The sequence below is a fragment of the Oncorhynchus gorbuscha genome, linkage group LG19 (genome assembly GCF_021184085.1).
Source record: "Oncorhynchus gorbuscha isolate QuinsamMale2020 ecotype Even-year linkage group LG19, OgorEven_v1.0, whole genome shotgun sequence".
Classification (NCBI taxonomy): domain Eukaryota; kingdom Metazoa; phylum Chordata; class Actinopteri; order Salmoniformes; family Salmonidae; genus Oncorhynchus; species Oncorhynchus gorbuscha.
This window is the reverse complement of record NC_060191.1, coordinates 54,786,396-54,799,850: the sequence shown is the minus strand read 5'-3', so window position 1 is coordinate 54,799,850 and position 13,455 is coordinate 54,786,396. Positions and strand designations below refer to the sequence as shown.

The 13,455-nt window shown below is 41.6% G+C and overlaps 1 protein-coding gene across 8 annotated transcripts in view; it reads left to right on the top strand.

Annotated features, from left to right (window-relative positions):
* Window positions 1-13,455, top strand: part of LOC124005995 (kin of IRRE-like protein 3) — a 221,865-nt gene that overhangs the window by 186,471 nt on the left and 21,939 nt on the right. For all 8 annotated transcript variants that reach the window (XR_006833723.1, XM_046315654.1, XM_046315653.1 and 5 more), the window contains exon 6: window positions 1,042-1,147. Coding sequence is in view for 7 of the 8 variants with exons in the window: in XM_046315654.1 (XP_046171610.1) it covers window positions 1,042-1,147 (106 nt within the window). In the remaining variant the exon portion in view is untranslated. The remainder of the gene's footprint in view (window positions 1-1,041; window positions 1,148-13,455) is intronic.

Below are 13,455 nucleotides of genomic sequence, written 5' to 3'. Positions count from 1 at the left end.
TTTTGAAACCCACTGTATATGATTAGTCATATAATTTATGGATATGCACTCATAGAAAAATTCCCTCTAGCTTCCATGCCACCCTCTTTCCCAGCAGAGTTAGATTTCATCAAGCAAAGTTGAATCAAGGACTTGATTGAATTAAAAGCAATCTACATAAGATAGATATGGAAACGGCTTGGACGGTTGCCACAGTAGACGTTAAAAGGCTGTAGTCCATTTGGATTGAAGCAGCGGACATAGAGAAATGCGAGAGGGGCCATGCTCATTGCTGCCGTGTTCCATTAGTGATATCAGACAACCGTTGAGTCTCCCCATGACGTTCAGTGATGAGGCTTATACTGAAAGACCATTGTTTTTTTAATCACTCAGACTGCCAGTGTTTGATGAGGCTTTTTGTCCCTCCAAACCCTTTACATACTTTACAGGCTATACCAATGGCCCTTTTATCAATGCTGGACTTCCTTGAGAAAAGCTTGCCTCATTTGAAATGTTTAATCTGAACATAAAGGAGGACCAAAGTGGAGGATTAACCATTTTCCTTCAGAAATGAAAAGCGATTAAAACGTATATTCAAAAAGAATGTTATACCTTTGTCATTTAGATACATTAAATTGCTGTTTATTGAATTAACATAATCTATGTGTTTGCTATTTTAAGAGCAGTTTTAATTGTGTCTCAGTGTTTATTCATTTTTGCAATTATAATGGAGTGCTTAGCAGGCAAATCACTGTTTCTATTAATCCTATTTTTTCAAATAGCCAATTACTGAAAAACTCATTATCAAGAGTTGCACTATTTGCTTTGATTTCATGTGTTTTTCTGCTATTTAATGTCTCTAATGAAGAAAAAAATAAGTATAGGTAGTGTATTTCCGCACCTGTGAAAATATATCACAACACAAGTTACTGTAGGGGAAATATGCTGGTCTATGTTATATTAAAATGGCAAGGACGTTTCTGCAACCGCCCTAGATTACTGTAAGGCTGTTACGGGGGTCTTTTCTAATTGGTCGTCTGTCTCTGGTGTGTGTCCATTCAGATTTGCCACTTGTCAATCTGTCAGTGGAGCCTCAGCCCATTCTGGAAGGAAACCTGGTCAAGTTCCACTGCTCAGCCAAGGCTAACCCACCCGTCACACTGTACAGGTAAGATGACCAACAGCTGAAGTCGGAAGTTTCCATACACCGTAGCCAAGTACATTTAAACTCAGTTTTTCACAATTCCTGACAATTCCTAGAAGAAATTCCCTGTTTTAGGTCAGTTAGGATCACCACTTCATTTTTTAAGAATGTGAAATGTCAGAATAATAGTAGAGATAATTCATTATTTCAGCTTTTATTTCTTTCATCACATTCTCAGTGGGTCAGAAGTTTACATGAGTGTATTGAGTGTATTGTCCTAAAATTGTTTAACTTGGGTCAAACATTTTGGGTAGCCTTCCACAAGCTTCCCACAATATTTTGGGTGAATGTTGGCCCATTCCTCCTGACAGAGCTGGTGTAACTGAGTCAGGTTTGTAGGCCTCCCTGCTCGCACATGCTTTTTCAGTTCTGCCCACAAATTTTCTATAGGATTGAGGTCAGGGCTTTGTGTTGGCCACTGCAATACCTTGACTTTGTTATCAGGTTATGTCTATATAGGACTCGTTAAACTGTGGATATAGATACTTTTGTACCTGTTTCCTCCAGCATCTTCACAAGGTCCATTGCTGTTGGTCTGGGATTGATTTGCACTTTTCGCACCAAAGTACGTTCATCTCAAGTAGACAGAACGCGTCTCCTTCCTGAGTGGTATGATGGCTACATGGTCCAAATGTGTTTATACTTGCGTACTATTGTTTGTACAGATGAACGTGGTACCTTCAGGTGTATGGAAATTGCTCCCAAGGATGAATCAGAAGCTTCTAAATCCATAACATCGTTTTCTGGAATTTTCCAAGCTGTTTAAAGGCACAGTCAATTTAGTGTATGTAAACTTCTGACACACTGAAATTGTGATACAGTGAGTTATAACTGTAATAATCTGTCTGTAAACAATTGTTGGAAAAATACTTGTGTCATGCACAAAGTAGATGTCCTAACTGACTTGCCAAACTATAGTTTGTTAACAAGAAATTTGTGGAGTGGTTGAAAAACAAGTTTTAATGACTCCAACCTAAGTTTATGTAAACTTCTGATTTCAACTCTACTTATACTGTACATGCACATAACATGTCTGTCTGTCTGTCTCCACCCCTCTCTTATGATTGTCTGTATCAGATTATTTTCACTCTGAACTTGATTCCTTGAGAAGACTTTGAACATGGTGTCTGGGAATTTTACTCTAAACTCCATTAGTAGTCTCTAAATGAGAAATGTATCACAGCAAATGATTTGTGGGCCAGACATCCTGCATTATGCAATACCCCATAATGAGAAAGAAAAACACTGAAACAAACTTCATATGATATACAAAGGTCCTCTCTGATAGATGTTGCTTATAGCAACACTTTAGTGTTGATGGTATTAATCACTGTCAGAGAATTCTTATGATGCCATGACACTATTAAGTCTCTTGTCGATTTGGAAAATATTATATAGCTATACCGAGGAAAATCTAATGACAAATGTCTGTTGAAATTACTTCCCAGTCATGTACTTAGAGGCTAATGAATGCATTGACTTGCATGGCTTTTGTTTTGAGATATGTTGTCTATATACCCGGAAGATACACTACGAGGAGTGGGAGAACAGCTGGTATTGTGTTGTATCTGATGAGGTTGTCAAGGTTACAAGGTCTCATGTTAAAAGGGTGGCATGTGAGTTAGAGTACTGAAGGAGGGCTAGTGGACATTTGTTTGGAAGGAGTGGGTTGATCTTCTGAACCTACGCTGAACCCATGTCTTATTCTATTTCGCAACACTTTTTGAATTCTGCCTGACAACTGCAAGCACACATTAAGAGACTTGATTTGGAGCACTGAGTTTTTCAATTCTCACAAGAAACATGAGATAGAAGTTATTTACTCTCATGAAATCTCACTTAGTCCTTGAAGAGGTGTAATGCCAAGGTGATTTGTCAAGACATGCTTTTCTGTGTGGGTTTTAAAACCAAGGGAAGAATAAGTGGAACAAAATCAATAGCGAAGGGAATTACCTGGCCGACACTGAGTATGAAGCTGTATTGGGAAATGAAATGGATCTACAACACACTCACAGGTGGCAAAACAGAGACGTTCCTTTGATGGATTCTGCCCTTTAAAAAAACAGCTATCAAAGCAAACAAGACTTGTGTTAGACTGTACAGCTATACACCAAAGGCAGGTCTTCTGCTACCATCACTGTGAAAATCAGTCTCTATTGTAGTGGGACCCGGATCATGTCTACATTGAGACGACTTTTCCTTTGGCATGGAAAACCATGGGAGAATGGATTGAAGGAAGGAGAGGGGTAAAACTTCAGGCTGAAATAGGCACTCTCTAGAAGGATTTCACTAGTGTTAGGATCCAATACCACTTTGAGTTGAGTCAATTTGCATCTGAACCCACACTTCACTTCTGTTCGGAGGACTGTGAAATATATTACCTTTTTCTAATATGCAACAGTGCAGATTCATTTCTGATTCATTTTAGCACATGTTCTCATGAAGAACAATAGGTTATTTTATCTCCAGTCTGCCTCAGTCCACACGGGGGAGTGTTGGGCGGTTTCTGTCTCCCAGGGAGAGCTCTCTACTGGGGAGTTGACTGAGGAGAATCCCCCCTTGTCCCCCGGAGAGAGTTACAGCAGTGCAGAGCAGGGAGCTAGCGGTGTGGTGTGACCGTTAGTCAGCTCTAATACACCCTGTCTCTGGAGATCAGATATGGAACAAGGACAGGGCAGGCCTTAGAGTGATGGCCTCTCTGCCAATCTCCCCAGCCCGCCACTCTGCCATCCCATTTTCCACTTCAATAAGCACTTCACACACAGACAGAGCCAAGGTAGCAGAGGAGGAGTCAATGACATGGTGATTTCTATTCTCCATGATCTGCTGTGATTGGCCGGTCTAGGAATCTTGCTTACAAAAGCGAATGGAGAGCACTAACCCTGAGACAGATATATCTCAGGCAGAGCCAGAACTCTACTCCTGGGGGGAGAACATGTGTCTCAGGGATAGTGCTGAGTAGAGTATAGGGAGTGACCTAACGTAGCAGGCATAGAAAGACGCCTGAGCGGAGTTCCCATTTATATTTTTCAGGGATATGGAAGTTAGGATTAAGATACTGTATTTCTGGAAACCGGATGTTAATGTTTTATGGCGAATCCGCATATTCTAGATATGGAGGGAAGTACTGTTGGAAGTAAGTTTGTGTTTTGATCTGAGTGTGTTGGTGTGAATAGAGGACTCGTAAAACAATAGAGCTGTTATGGAATCTTCATTACCTAATGGAAGCAGAAGGGGCAATCAAAATACATCATATTCAACACCGTGGTGATAAATATACAAAGCTTTTTTTTCACTACTCAGAGCAGAGGAGCTCCAGAGAGGGACACGACAAAAGAGGAGTTTCAGGTCCCTCGTCTGCGCACTCTACCACGCGACAACAAACACATCCCTCTCCACACCCAGCAAACACCATCACCAATTCTCCCCCCAGTTTAACAATTATGATGTTGTTGCTCGTTTCATAATTTTTTTGTTGTCAGTTCTATCGTCTATCTTTTCCTAGTCTGTGTCTCTGAGGCAGCTAATGAAGAAGTTTTACATCATGGCATTTTCCGTCAAGTTGTCTGTGGGCACCGCCACTGTTTGTTTTCCCCTGTGACTGGCTTTGTGCCACCCAGTGCATCCAGTCGACGAGGAGGACAGCGAGAGGGAAAAAAACAACAAAGCAACAGGCAAAGCAAATGAAATCCATCTTGTCTGCACTGCTGGCATAAACACTTTGGCTGTACACACTATCTTGACTGGTGCCATGCAACTAATGCCAGTAATTTTTTAAAAATATACATATAGTACCAGTCAAAAGATTGGACACACCAACTAATCCGAGTTTTTCTAGATTTGTACTATTTTCTACATTTTAGAATAATAGTGAAGACATCAAAACTATGAAATAATACATACAGAATCATGTAGTAAACAAAAAAGTGTTAAACAAATCCAAATATATTTTATATTTTATATTCTTCAAAGTAGCCACTCTTTGCCTTGATGACAGCTTTGCACACTTAGCAATCTCTCAACCAGCTTCACCTGGAATGCTTTTCCAACAGTCTTGAATGAGTTTCCACAAATGCTTAGCACTTGTTGGCTGCTTTTTCTTCACTCTGCGGTACAACTCATCCCAAACCATCTCAATTGGGTTGAGGTCGGGTGAATGTGGAGGCCAGGTCATCTGATGCAGCACTCCATCACCCTCCTTCTTGGTCAAAAAGCCTTAACACAGCCTGGAGGTGTGTTGGTTCATTGTCCTGTTGAAAAACAAATTAAATTCCTAAGCGCAAACCAGATGGGATGGTGTATCACTGCAGAATGCTGTGGTAGCCATGCTGGTTAAGTGTGCCTTGAATTCTAAATAAATCATAGACAGTGTCACCAGCAAAGTAAACACACACCATCACACCTCCTCGTCCATGGTTCACCTGTGGGAACCACACATGTGGAGATCATCCGTTCACCTACTCAGCGTCTCACAAAGACACGGCCGTTGGAACCATAAATCACAAATGTGGACTCATCAGACCGAAGGTCAGATTTTCATCAGTCTAGTATCCATTGTTTGTGTTTCTTGGCCCAAGCAAGTCTTTTATTTTTATTGGTGTCCTTTAGTAGTGGTTTCTTTGCAGCAATTCGACCATGAAGGCCTGATTGATTCATGCAGTCTCCTCTAAACAGTTGATGTTGAGAAGTGTCTGTACTTCAACTCTGTGAAGCATTTATTTGGGCTGCAATTTCTGAGTCTGGTAACTCTAATGAACTTATCCTCTGTAGCAGAGATAACTCTCGGGCTTCCTTTCCTGTGGCGGTCCTCATGAGAGCCAGCTTCATCATAGTGCTTGATGGTTTTTGTGACTGCACTTGAAAAAACTTCCAAAGTTATTAACATTTTCCAGATTGACTGACCTTCATGTCTTAAAGTAATGGTGGACTGTTGTTTTTCTTTTCTTATTTGAGCTGTTCTTGCCATAATATGGATTTTGATATTTTACCAAATAGGGCTATCTTCTGTATACCACCCCTACCTTGTCAGAACACAACTAATTTGCTGGAACGCATGAAGAAGCATTGAAATTCCTCAAATTAACTTTTAACAAGGCACACCTGTTAATTGAAATGCATTTCAGTTGACTATCTAATGAAGCTGGTTGATAGAATGCCAAGAGTGTGCCAAGCTGTCATCAAGGCAAAGGGTGGCTACTTTGAAGAATCTCAAATATAAAATATATTTAGATATCTCTAACACTTTTTTGCTTACTGCATGATTCCATATGTGTTATTTCATAGTTTTGAAGTCTTCACTATTATTCTACAATGTAGAAAATAGTAAAAGTAAAGAAAAACCCTTGAATGAGTAGGTGTGTCCAAACTTTTGACTGGTACTGTATATACAGTGCCTTGCGAAAGTATTCGGCCCCCTTGAACTTTGCGACCTTTTGCCACATTTCAGGCTTCAAACATAAAGATATAAAACTGTATTTTTTTTGAGAAGAATCAACAACAAGTGGGACACAATCATGAAGTGGAACGACATTTATTGGATATTTAAAAAATTTTAACAAATAAAAAACTGAAAAATTGGGCGTGCAAAATTATTCAGCCCCTTTACTTTCAGTACAGCAAACTCTCTCCAGAAGTTCAGTGAGGATCTCTGAATGATCCAATGTTGACCTAAATGACTAATGATGATAAATACAATCCACCTGTGTGTAATCAAGTCTCCGTAGAAATGCACCTGCACTGTGATAGTCTCAGAGGTCCGTTAAAAGCGCAGAGAGCATCATGAAGAACAAGGAACACACAAGGCAGGTCTGAGATACTGTTGTGAAGAAGGTTAAAGCCGGATTTGGATACAAAAAGATTTCCCAAGCTTTAAACATCCCAAGGAGCACTGTGCAAGCGATAATATTGAAATGGAAGGAATATCAGTCCACTGCAAATCTACCAAGACCTGGCCGTCCCTCTAAACTTTCAGCTCATACAAGGAGAAGACTGATCAGAGATGCAGCCAAGAGGCCCATGATCACTCTGAACTTCAGAGATCTACAGCTGAGGTGGGAGACTCTGTCCATAGGACAACAATCAGTCGTATATTGCACAAATCTGGCCTTTACGGAAGAGTGTCAAGAAGAAAGCCATTTCGTAAAGATATCCATAAAAAGTGTTGTTTAAAGTTTGCCACAAGCCACCTGGGAGACACACCAAACATGTGGAAGAAGGTGCTCTGGTCAGATGAAACCAAAATTGAACTTTTTGGCAACAATGCAAAACGCTATGTTTGGCATAAAAGCAACACAGCTCATCACCCTGAACACACCATCCCCACTGTCAAACATGGTGGTGGCAGCATCATGGTTTGGGCCTGCTTTTCTTCAGCAGGGACAGGGAAGATGGTTAAAATTGATGGGAAGATGGATGGAGCCAAATACAGGACCATTCTGGAAGAAAACCTGATGGAGTCTGCAAAAGACCTGAGACTGGGACAGAGATTTGTCTTCCAACAAGACAATGATCCAAAACATAAAGCAAAATCTACAATGGAATGTAGACCTGAATCCAATCGAGAATCTGTGGAAAGAACTGAAAACTGCTGTTCACAAATGCAATCGCAGCAAAAGGTGGCGCTACAAAGTATTAACTTAAGGGGGCTGAATAATTTTGCACGCCCAATTTTTCAGTTTTTGATTTGTTAAAAAAGTTTGAAATTTCCAATAAATGTCATTCCACTTCATGATTGTGTCCCACTTGTTGTTGATTCTTCACAAAAAAATAAAGTTTTATATCTTTATGTTTGAAGCCTGAAATGTGGCAAAAGGTCGCAAAGTTCAAGGGGGCCGAATACTTTCGCAAGGCACTGTATATTTTTTACCTTCAAAAGGCCTCCTGCGGGGACAGGGGCTGGGATAAAACATTAAAATACAGGACAAAACACACATCACGACAACTACATAAAGAGAGACCTAAGACAACAACATAGAAAGGCAGCAACACATGACAACAAAGCATGATAGCAAAACAACATGGCATCAGCACAACATGGCGGCAGCAGCACAAAACATAGTATAACATTATTGGGCACCGACGAAAGAACAAAGGGCAAAAAGGTAGAGACAACAATACATCACGCGAGGTTAGCAGTGATGTTCTACCATGCTGTGATTTCGTTGCCAGACGAACAGACATCCTGGGTTTATTTGAAGTGTAAGGCACCAAACTGACAGTCTCATCATCTCTGCTCATGTCCCCTACCTCATGGCAGACAGTATATTGAAATGTCATTCACAATGTTTTGAAACTATAGACAATGTTTTTGTTCTCCCTTCTAATATTGGGCATTTTGTCATATTATGTCAAACAAAGAGACATTTCTGTGTAATTTCATAGACACATTTCATTCAAGAAACATCAGGGTGTGATTTGATCAAAGCTTCGTTATGAAAGTCTCTACTTTCCATTGAAAAAAGTATTTTGATATATTCAAAATTATGAAAATTCAAATGAGCAACATAATCTGTGCCGTGGTGTACTTAACCATGCCGATAATAATAATGTATTTTATATGTTAATGACATAGATAGCTGTTTAATTTGATTTAATTCAGTTTACCATTGCTATCCCCTTAATCATATCAGTGAGAGAGAACAAGGTTGTTCTTTCCTATTGCCACACACACACACACACACACACACACACACACACACACACACACACACACACACACACACACACACACACACACACACACACACACACACACACACACACACACACACACACACACACACACACACACACACACACACACACACACACACACACACACACACACACACCCTGAGGTATACACCTGACTTGCACCTCATAGTGTGACCTAAATCCCTGAATAGGTCCCGGCGGTAAGTGAGCTGTTGAGTAAGTTCTCGCTGGCCACTCTGCCCTCCCAGAGGAGATGCAGGTGTCTGATGGATGCAGAGCTGGCTATGTTTAAAATCTCTTGGATGGGGACCAGCACACCAGCGGATCTCTCACACTCCCTGCAGGCACTAGCATTCTGTCTCTGCTCTCTGTGCATTGTGGACCTCCCAGCACTTGCAGCCTCACAATCCAATTGGGAGAGACCTGCTGGACAACTTCTGTGCTTCACTCACTGTAACTCCTCCAGTACTCTAGCGACCATACACTCTCAGTCACAGCCTGTGGAGAGTCATTCATCATCCGACACTGAGATTCAGAGGGCATTGATGATCGCTGTCATCACCAGCACATTTATTGACATTGTCTAGTGAATTCCTATCTAATATTCATAGACAGTGTGTTGTGAGATTTAGAAACCATCATCATTATTATAGTCATTATCATTATCTTTTATTATATATTTTGTGAACAGAATTGTTTTCTCGAGGGACAATACCTACAGAACGCTGTGTGTAGCTTACTGCAACTGTAATAATACCTTTTCCCAAATCCAGCACATTCTCCTCCTGGATCAATTACATAAGGAAGGGTCAGATGAGCCAAGCATACCCATCTGCCTTCATTTTTTTATGTTTGGAAACACAGGTGTCCCTGTGCATATTAAGCTGACAGTGCTCTAAGCGGCTTCATTTTTCACACAGTGAAAAACTAGCTCCTACAGTGTGGAAACATAGTCTCCTCGGCACCACAATGTGCAGCAGAGAATATCAACTGGAGCCAATTAGAAAGGTGCTTCACTTCACTTGCTGAATGAACGAGGTCTATTCTCATTTAAATTAAACTACTCCTATCAAGCATAGACCAAGGCTTCACTCATGGATAACAAATGAGTCCCTTATCCCTGGAATACTGCAAGTTCCCGATCTCTGGAATACTGCAAGTTCCCGATCCCTGGAATACTGCAAGTTCCCGATCTCTGGAATACTGCAAGTTCCCGATCCCTGGAATACTGCAAGTTCCCGATCCCTGGAATACTGCAAGTTCCCGATCCCTGGAATACTGCAAGTTCCCGATCCCTGGAATACTGCACAGTGCACCCTGTGCTCTTGGGTGAGAAAATAGATCCATGTTTTGTGACAGCTAGAAGTTCAAAGGTTATCTTCGCCCATATCAGCATGCAAACACATATCTGTCTGTGTAAGGTGAGAGGTTTAGGAGAATATAGAGTTGTATGTCCCAAAATACCTTGTAAATTTTCCAGAGAAGAAGCCCCATACATCCACTCATGCCTTGGCTCACTTTAATAAATGGTCCCTGTCTCCCACAGCAACAGGGAGCCATCCAGTGTGGCATGCTGAGCAAGACAGAAGTGATGACATAAGAAAAGTATTAACCCAGCAGTTGAGAGAAAACATCCCTCTGACAGATGCCTCCAACACAAACGGATGTTCTTCGCCCAATCCTGTGTCAATTGATTAACATCAGGTGCCTTTATGTGCCTACAGTATGTGTCAGCCGGCATCATCAGTGGGTACTCTACTGTCGCGTCTTTGGCATCATTAAACTGAAGACTTATTTGTATCAAATAAATTATCTGTAATTATTATTATGTGATTAAACTTAATAATCATGTAAATGTAAATAACTAGGAAGTCGGGGCACCAAGGAAAATATTTAGATTACAAAGTTATAATTTTCCTAAAATAACTTTCAGCTATTTTAATATCTGATCGATTACTCTCCTAACTACTAAATTATTATTTACCTCACGTTGGTCTCATTCCAAACGTCGTAAATTGTTGGCTATCTGCACGAACTCAGTCTTCACTATGAATCATCCATACATCAATTGTCTTAAATAATTTATTTACTAACTGAATAATCACAGGAATGCATAAACAAACAAACAGTAGATATAGTTACAAGGAAAATATAGCGGAGTTTCCCTAGTGGGATAAACCGGTATTGCGGCTTGGTGGACAAAGGGGAAGTGGGGGTCGACTGAGATAAAAGACACTACAAAGTTGATAGTTATAACAATTGAAATGCTAATCCTTTGCACATGAACACTCACACATTCGGGAATCATTTTAATCAATATATATATATTTACGCTCAGTGTGTTGTTATGATCTCTGTTGGAAAGTTTGCATCTGTTGGAGAGTTTGTCCGCCCTCTCTCTCTCTGTGGTGGTTAGAATAGATCATTCAGATTAACATTCAGCAATTTTGTTTCGGCGGTTGTCGGTCTTCGCATTCAATGGTACCGAATTCCTAGCTGCAGACTAGTAATTAGTATCAAAGATTTGTTCTTTTTCTGTCGGTATCGATAGTCTCAGAGTTTAACCACGTGGTATGGTTAAGAGATTCAGCAATCTACTCAAACCTTAACTCCCTCTGTGATGAGGTACTGGTCTGAAACCTTAGCCCTCTCGTGGTTATCGAGGTAAGCTGGTCTGAAGATAAATTCCCAAAGTGGGGGTTATAATTGGAAGAGCAGAATGCGGCTGTCCCATGACACCAGATCAATATCTGTATTCATGGGCGGGCTAATAATTTAGTTAAACCCCAAAGGGAATTGGAGTTTCCCTCATTAAACAGTTTAAAATCACATTTCATAATTTCACAAATAGTTTCATCTAACTCATTCATTTTATACAACAATTAGATGCAAGCCTCACAACTGAGACTCTTGTATTGACAGGGTTATGGTAATGTGGCTGTATTGCCAACAGCTCCGCTCCCCCTGCAGCTCCTTGCCCAAGCCTCTCCAGGTTCTCCTTTACCCAAATCCAGATAGCAGATGTTCTGAAAGAGCTGCAAAACCTGGACCTGTATAAATCAGCTGGGCTTGACAATCTGGACCCTCTATTTCTGAAACTATCCGCCGCCATTGTCGCAACCCCTATTACCAGCCTGTTCAACCTCTCTTTCATATCGTCTGAGATCCCCAAGGATTGAAAAGCTGCCGCAGTCATCCCCCTCTTCAAAGGGGGAGACACCCTGGACCCAAACTGTTACAGACCTATATCCATCCTGCCATGCCTATCTAAGGTCTTCGAAAGCCTAGTCAACAAACAGGTCACTGACCATCTCGAATCCCACCGTACCTTCTCCGCTGTGCAATCTGGTTTCCGAGCCGGTCACGGGTGCACTTCAGCCACACTCAAGGTACTAAACGATATCATAACCGCCATCGATAAAAGACAGTACTGTGCAGCCGTCTTCATCGACCTTGCCACGGCATTCGACACACGTCAATCACCATATTCTTATCGGCAGACACAGTAGCCTCGGTTTTTCAGATGACTGCCTTGCCTGGTTCACCAATTACTTTGCAGACAGAGTTCAGTGTGTCAAATCAGAGAGCATGCTGTCCGGTCCTCTGGCAGTCTCTATGGGGGTGCCACAGGGTTCAATTCTCGGGCCGACTATTTTCTCTGTATATATCAATGATGTTGCTCTTGATGCGGGCGATTCCCTGATCCACCTCTAAGCAGACGACACCATTCTATATACTTTCGGCCCGTCATTGGACACTGTGCTATCTAACCTCCAAACGAGCTTCAATGCCATACAACACTACTCCCGTGGCCTCCAACTGCTCTTAAACGCTAGTAAAACCAAATGCATGCTTTTCAACCGATCGCTGCCTGCACCCGCATGGCCGACTAGCATCACCACCCTGAATGGTTCCGACCTTGAATATGTGGACATCTATAAGTACCTAGGTGTCTGGCTAGACTGCAAACTCTCCTTCCAGACTCATATCAAACATCTCCAATCGAAAATCAAATCAAGAGTCGGCTTTCTATTCCGCAACAAAGCCTCCTTCACTCACGCCGCCAAGCTTACCCTCGTAAAACTGACTATCCTACACTCTACTCAGCAAACTGGATGCAGTTTATCACAGTTCCATCCGTTTTGTCACTAAAGCACCTTATACCACCCACCACTGCGACTTGTATGATCTAGTCGGCTGGCCCTTGCCACATATTCATCGCCAGACCCACGGGCTCCAGGTCATCTACAAGTCCATGCTAGGTAAAGTTCCGACTTATCTCAGTTCACTGGTCACGATGGCAACACCCATCCGTAGCACGCGCTCCAGCAGGTGTATCTCACTGATCATCCCTAAAGCCAACACCTCATTTGGCCGCCTTTCGTTCCAGTACTCTGCTGCCTGTGACTGGAACGAATTGCAAAAATCGCTGAAGTTGGACACTTTCATCTCCCTCTCCAACTTCAAACATCAGCTATCTGAGCAGCTAACCAATCGCTGCAGCTGTACATAGTCTATTGGTAAATAGCCCACCCATTTTCACCTACCTCATCCCCACACTGTTTTTATTTATTTACTTT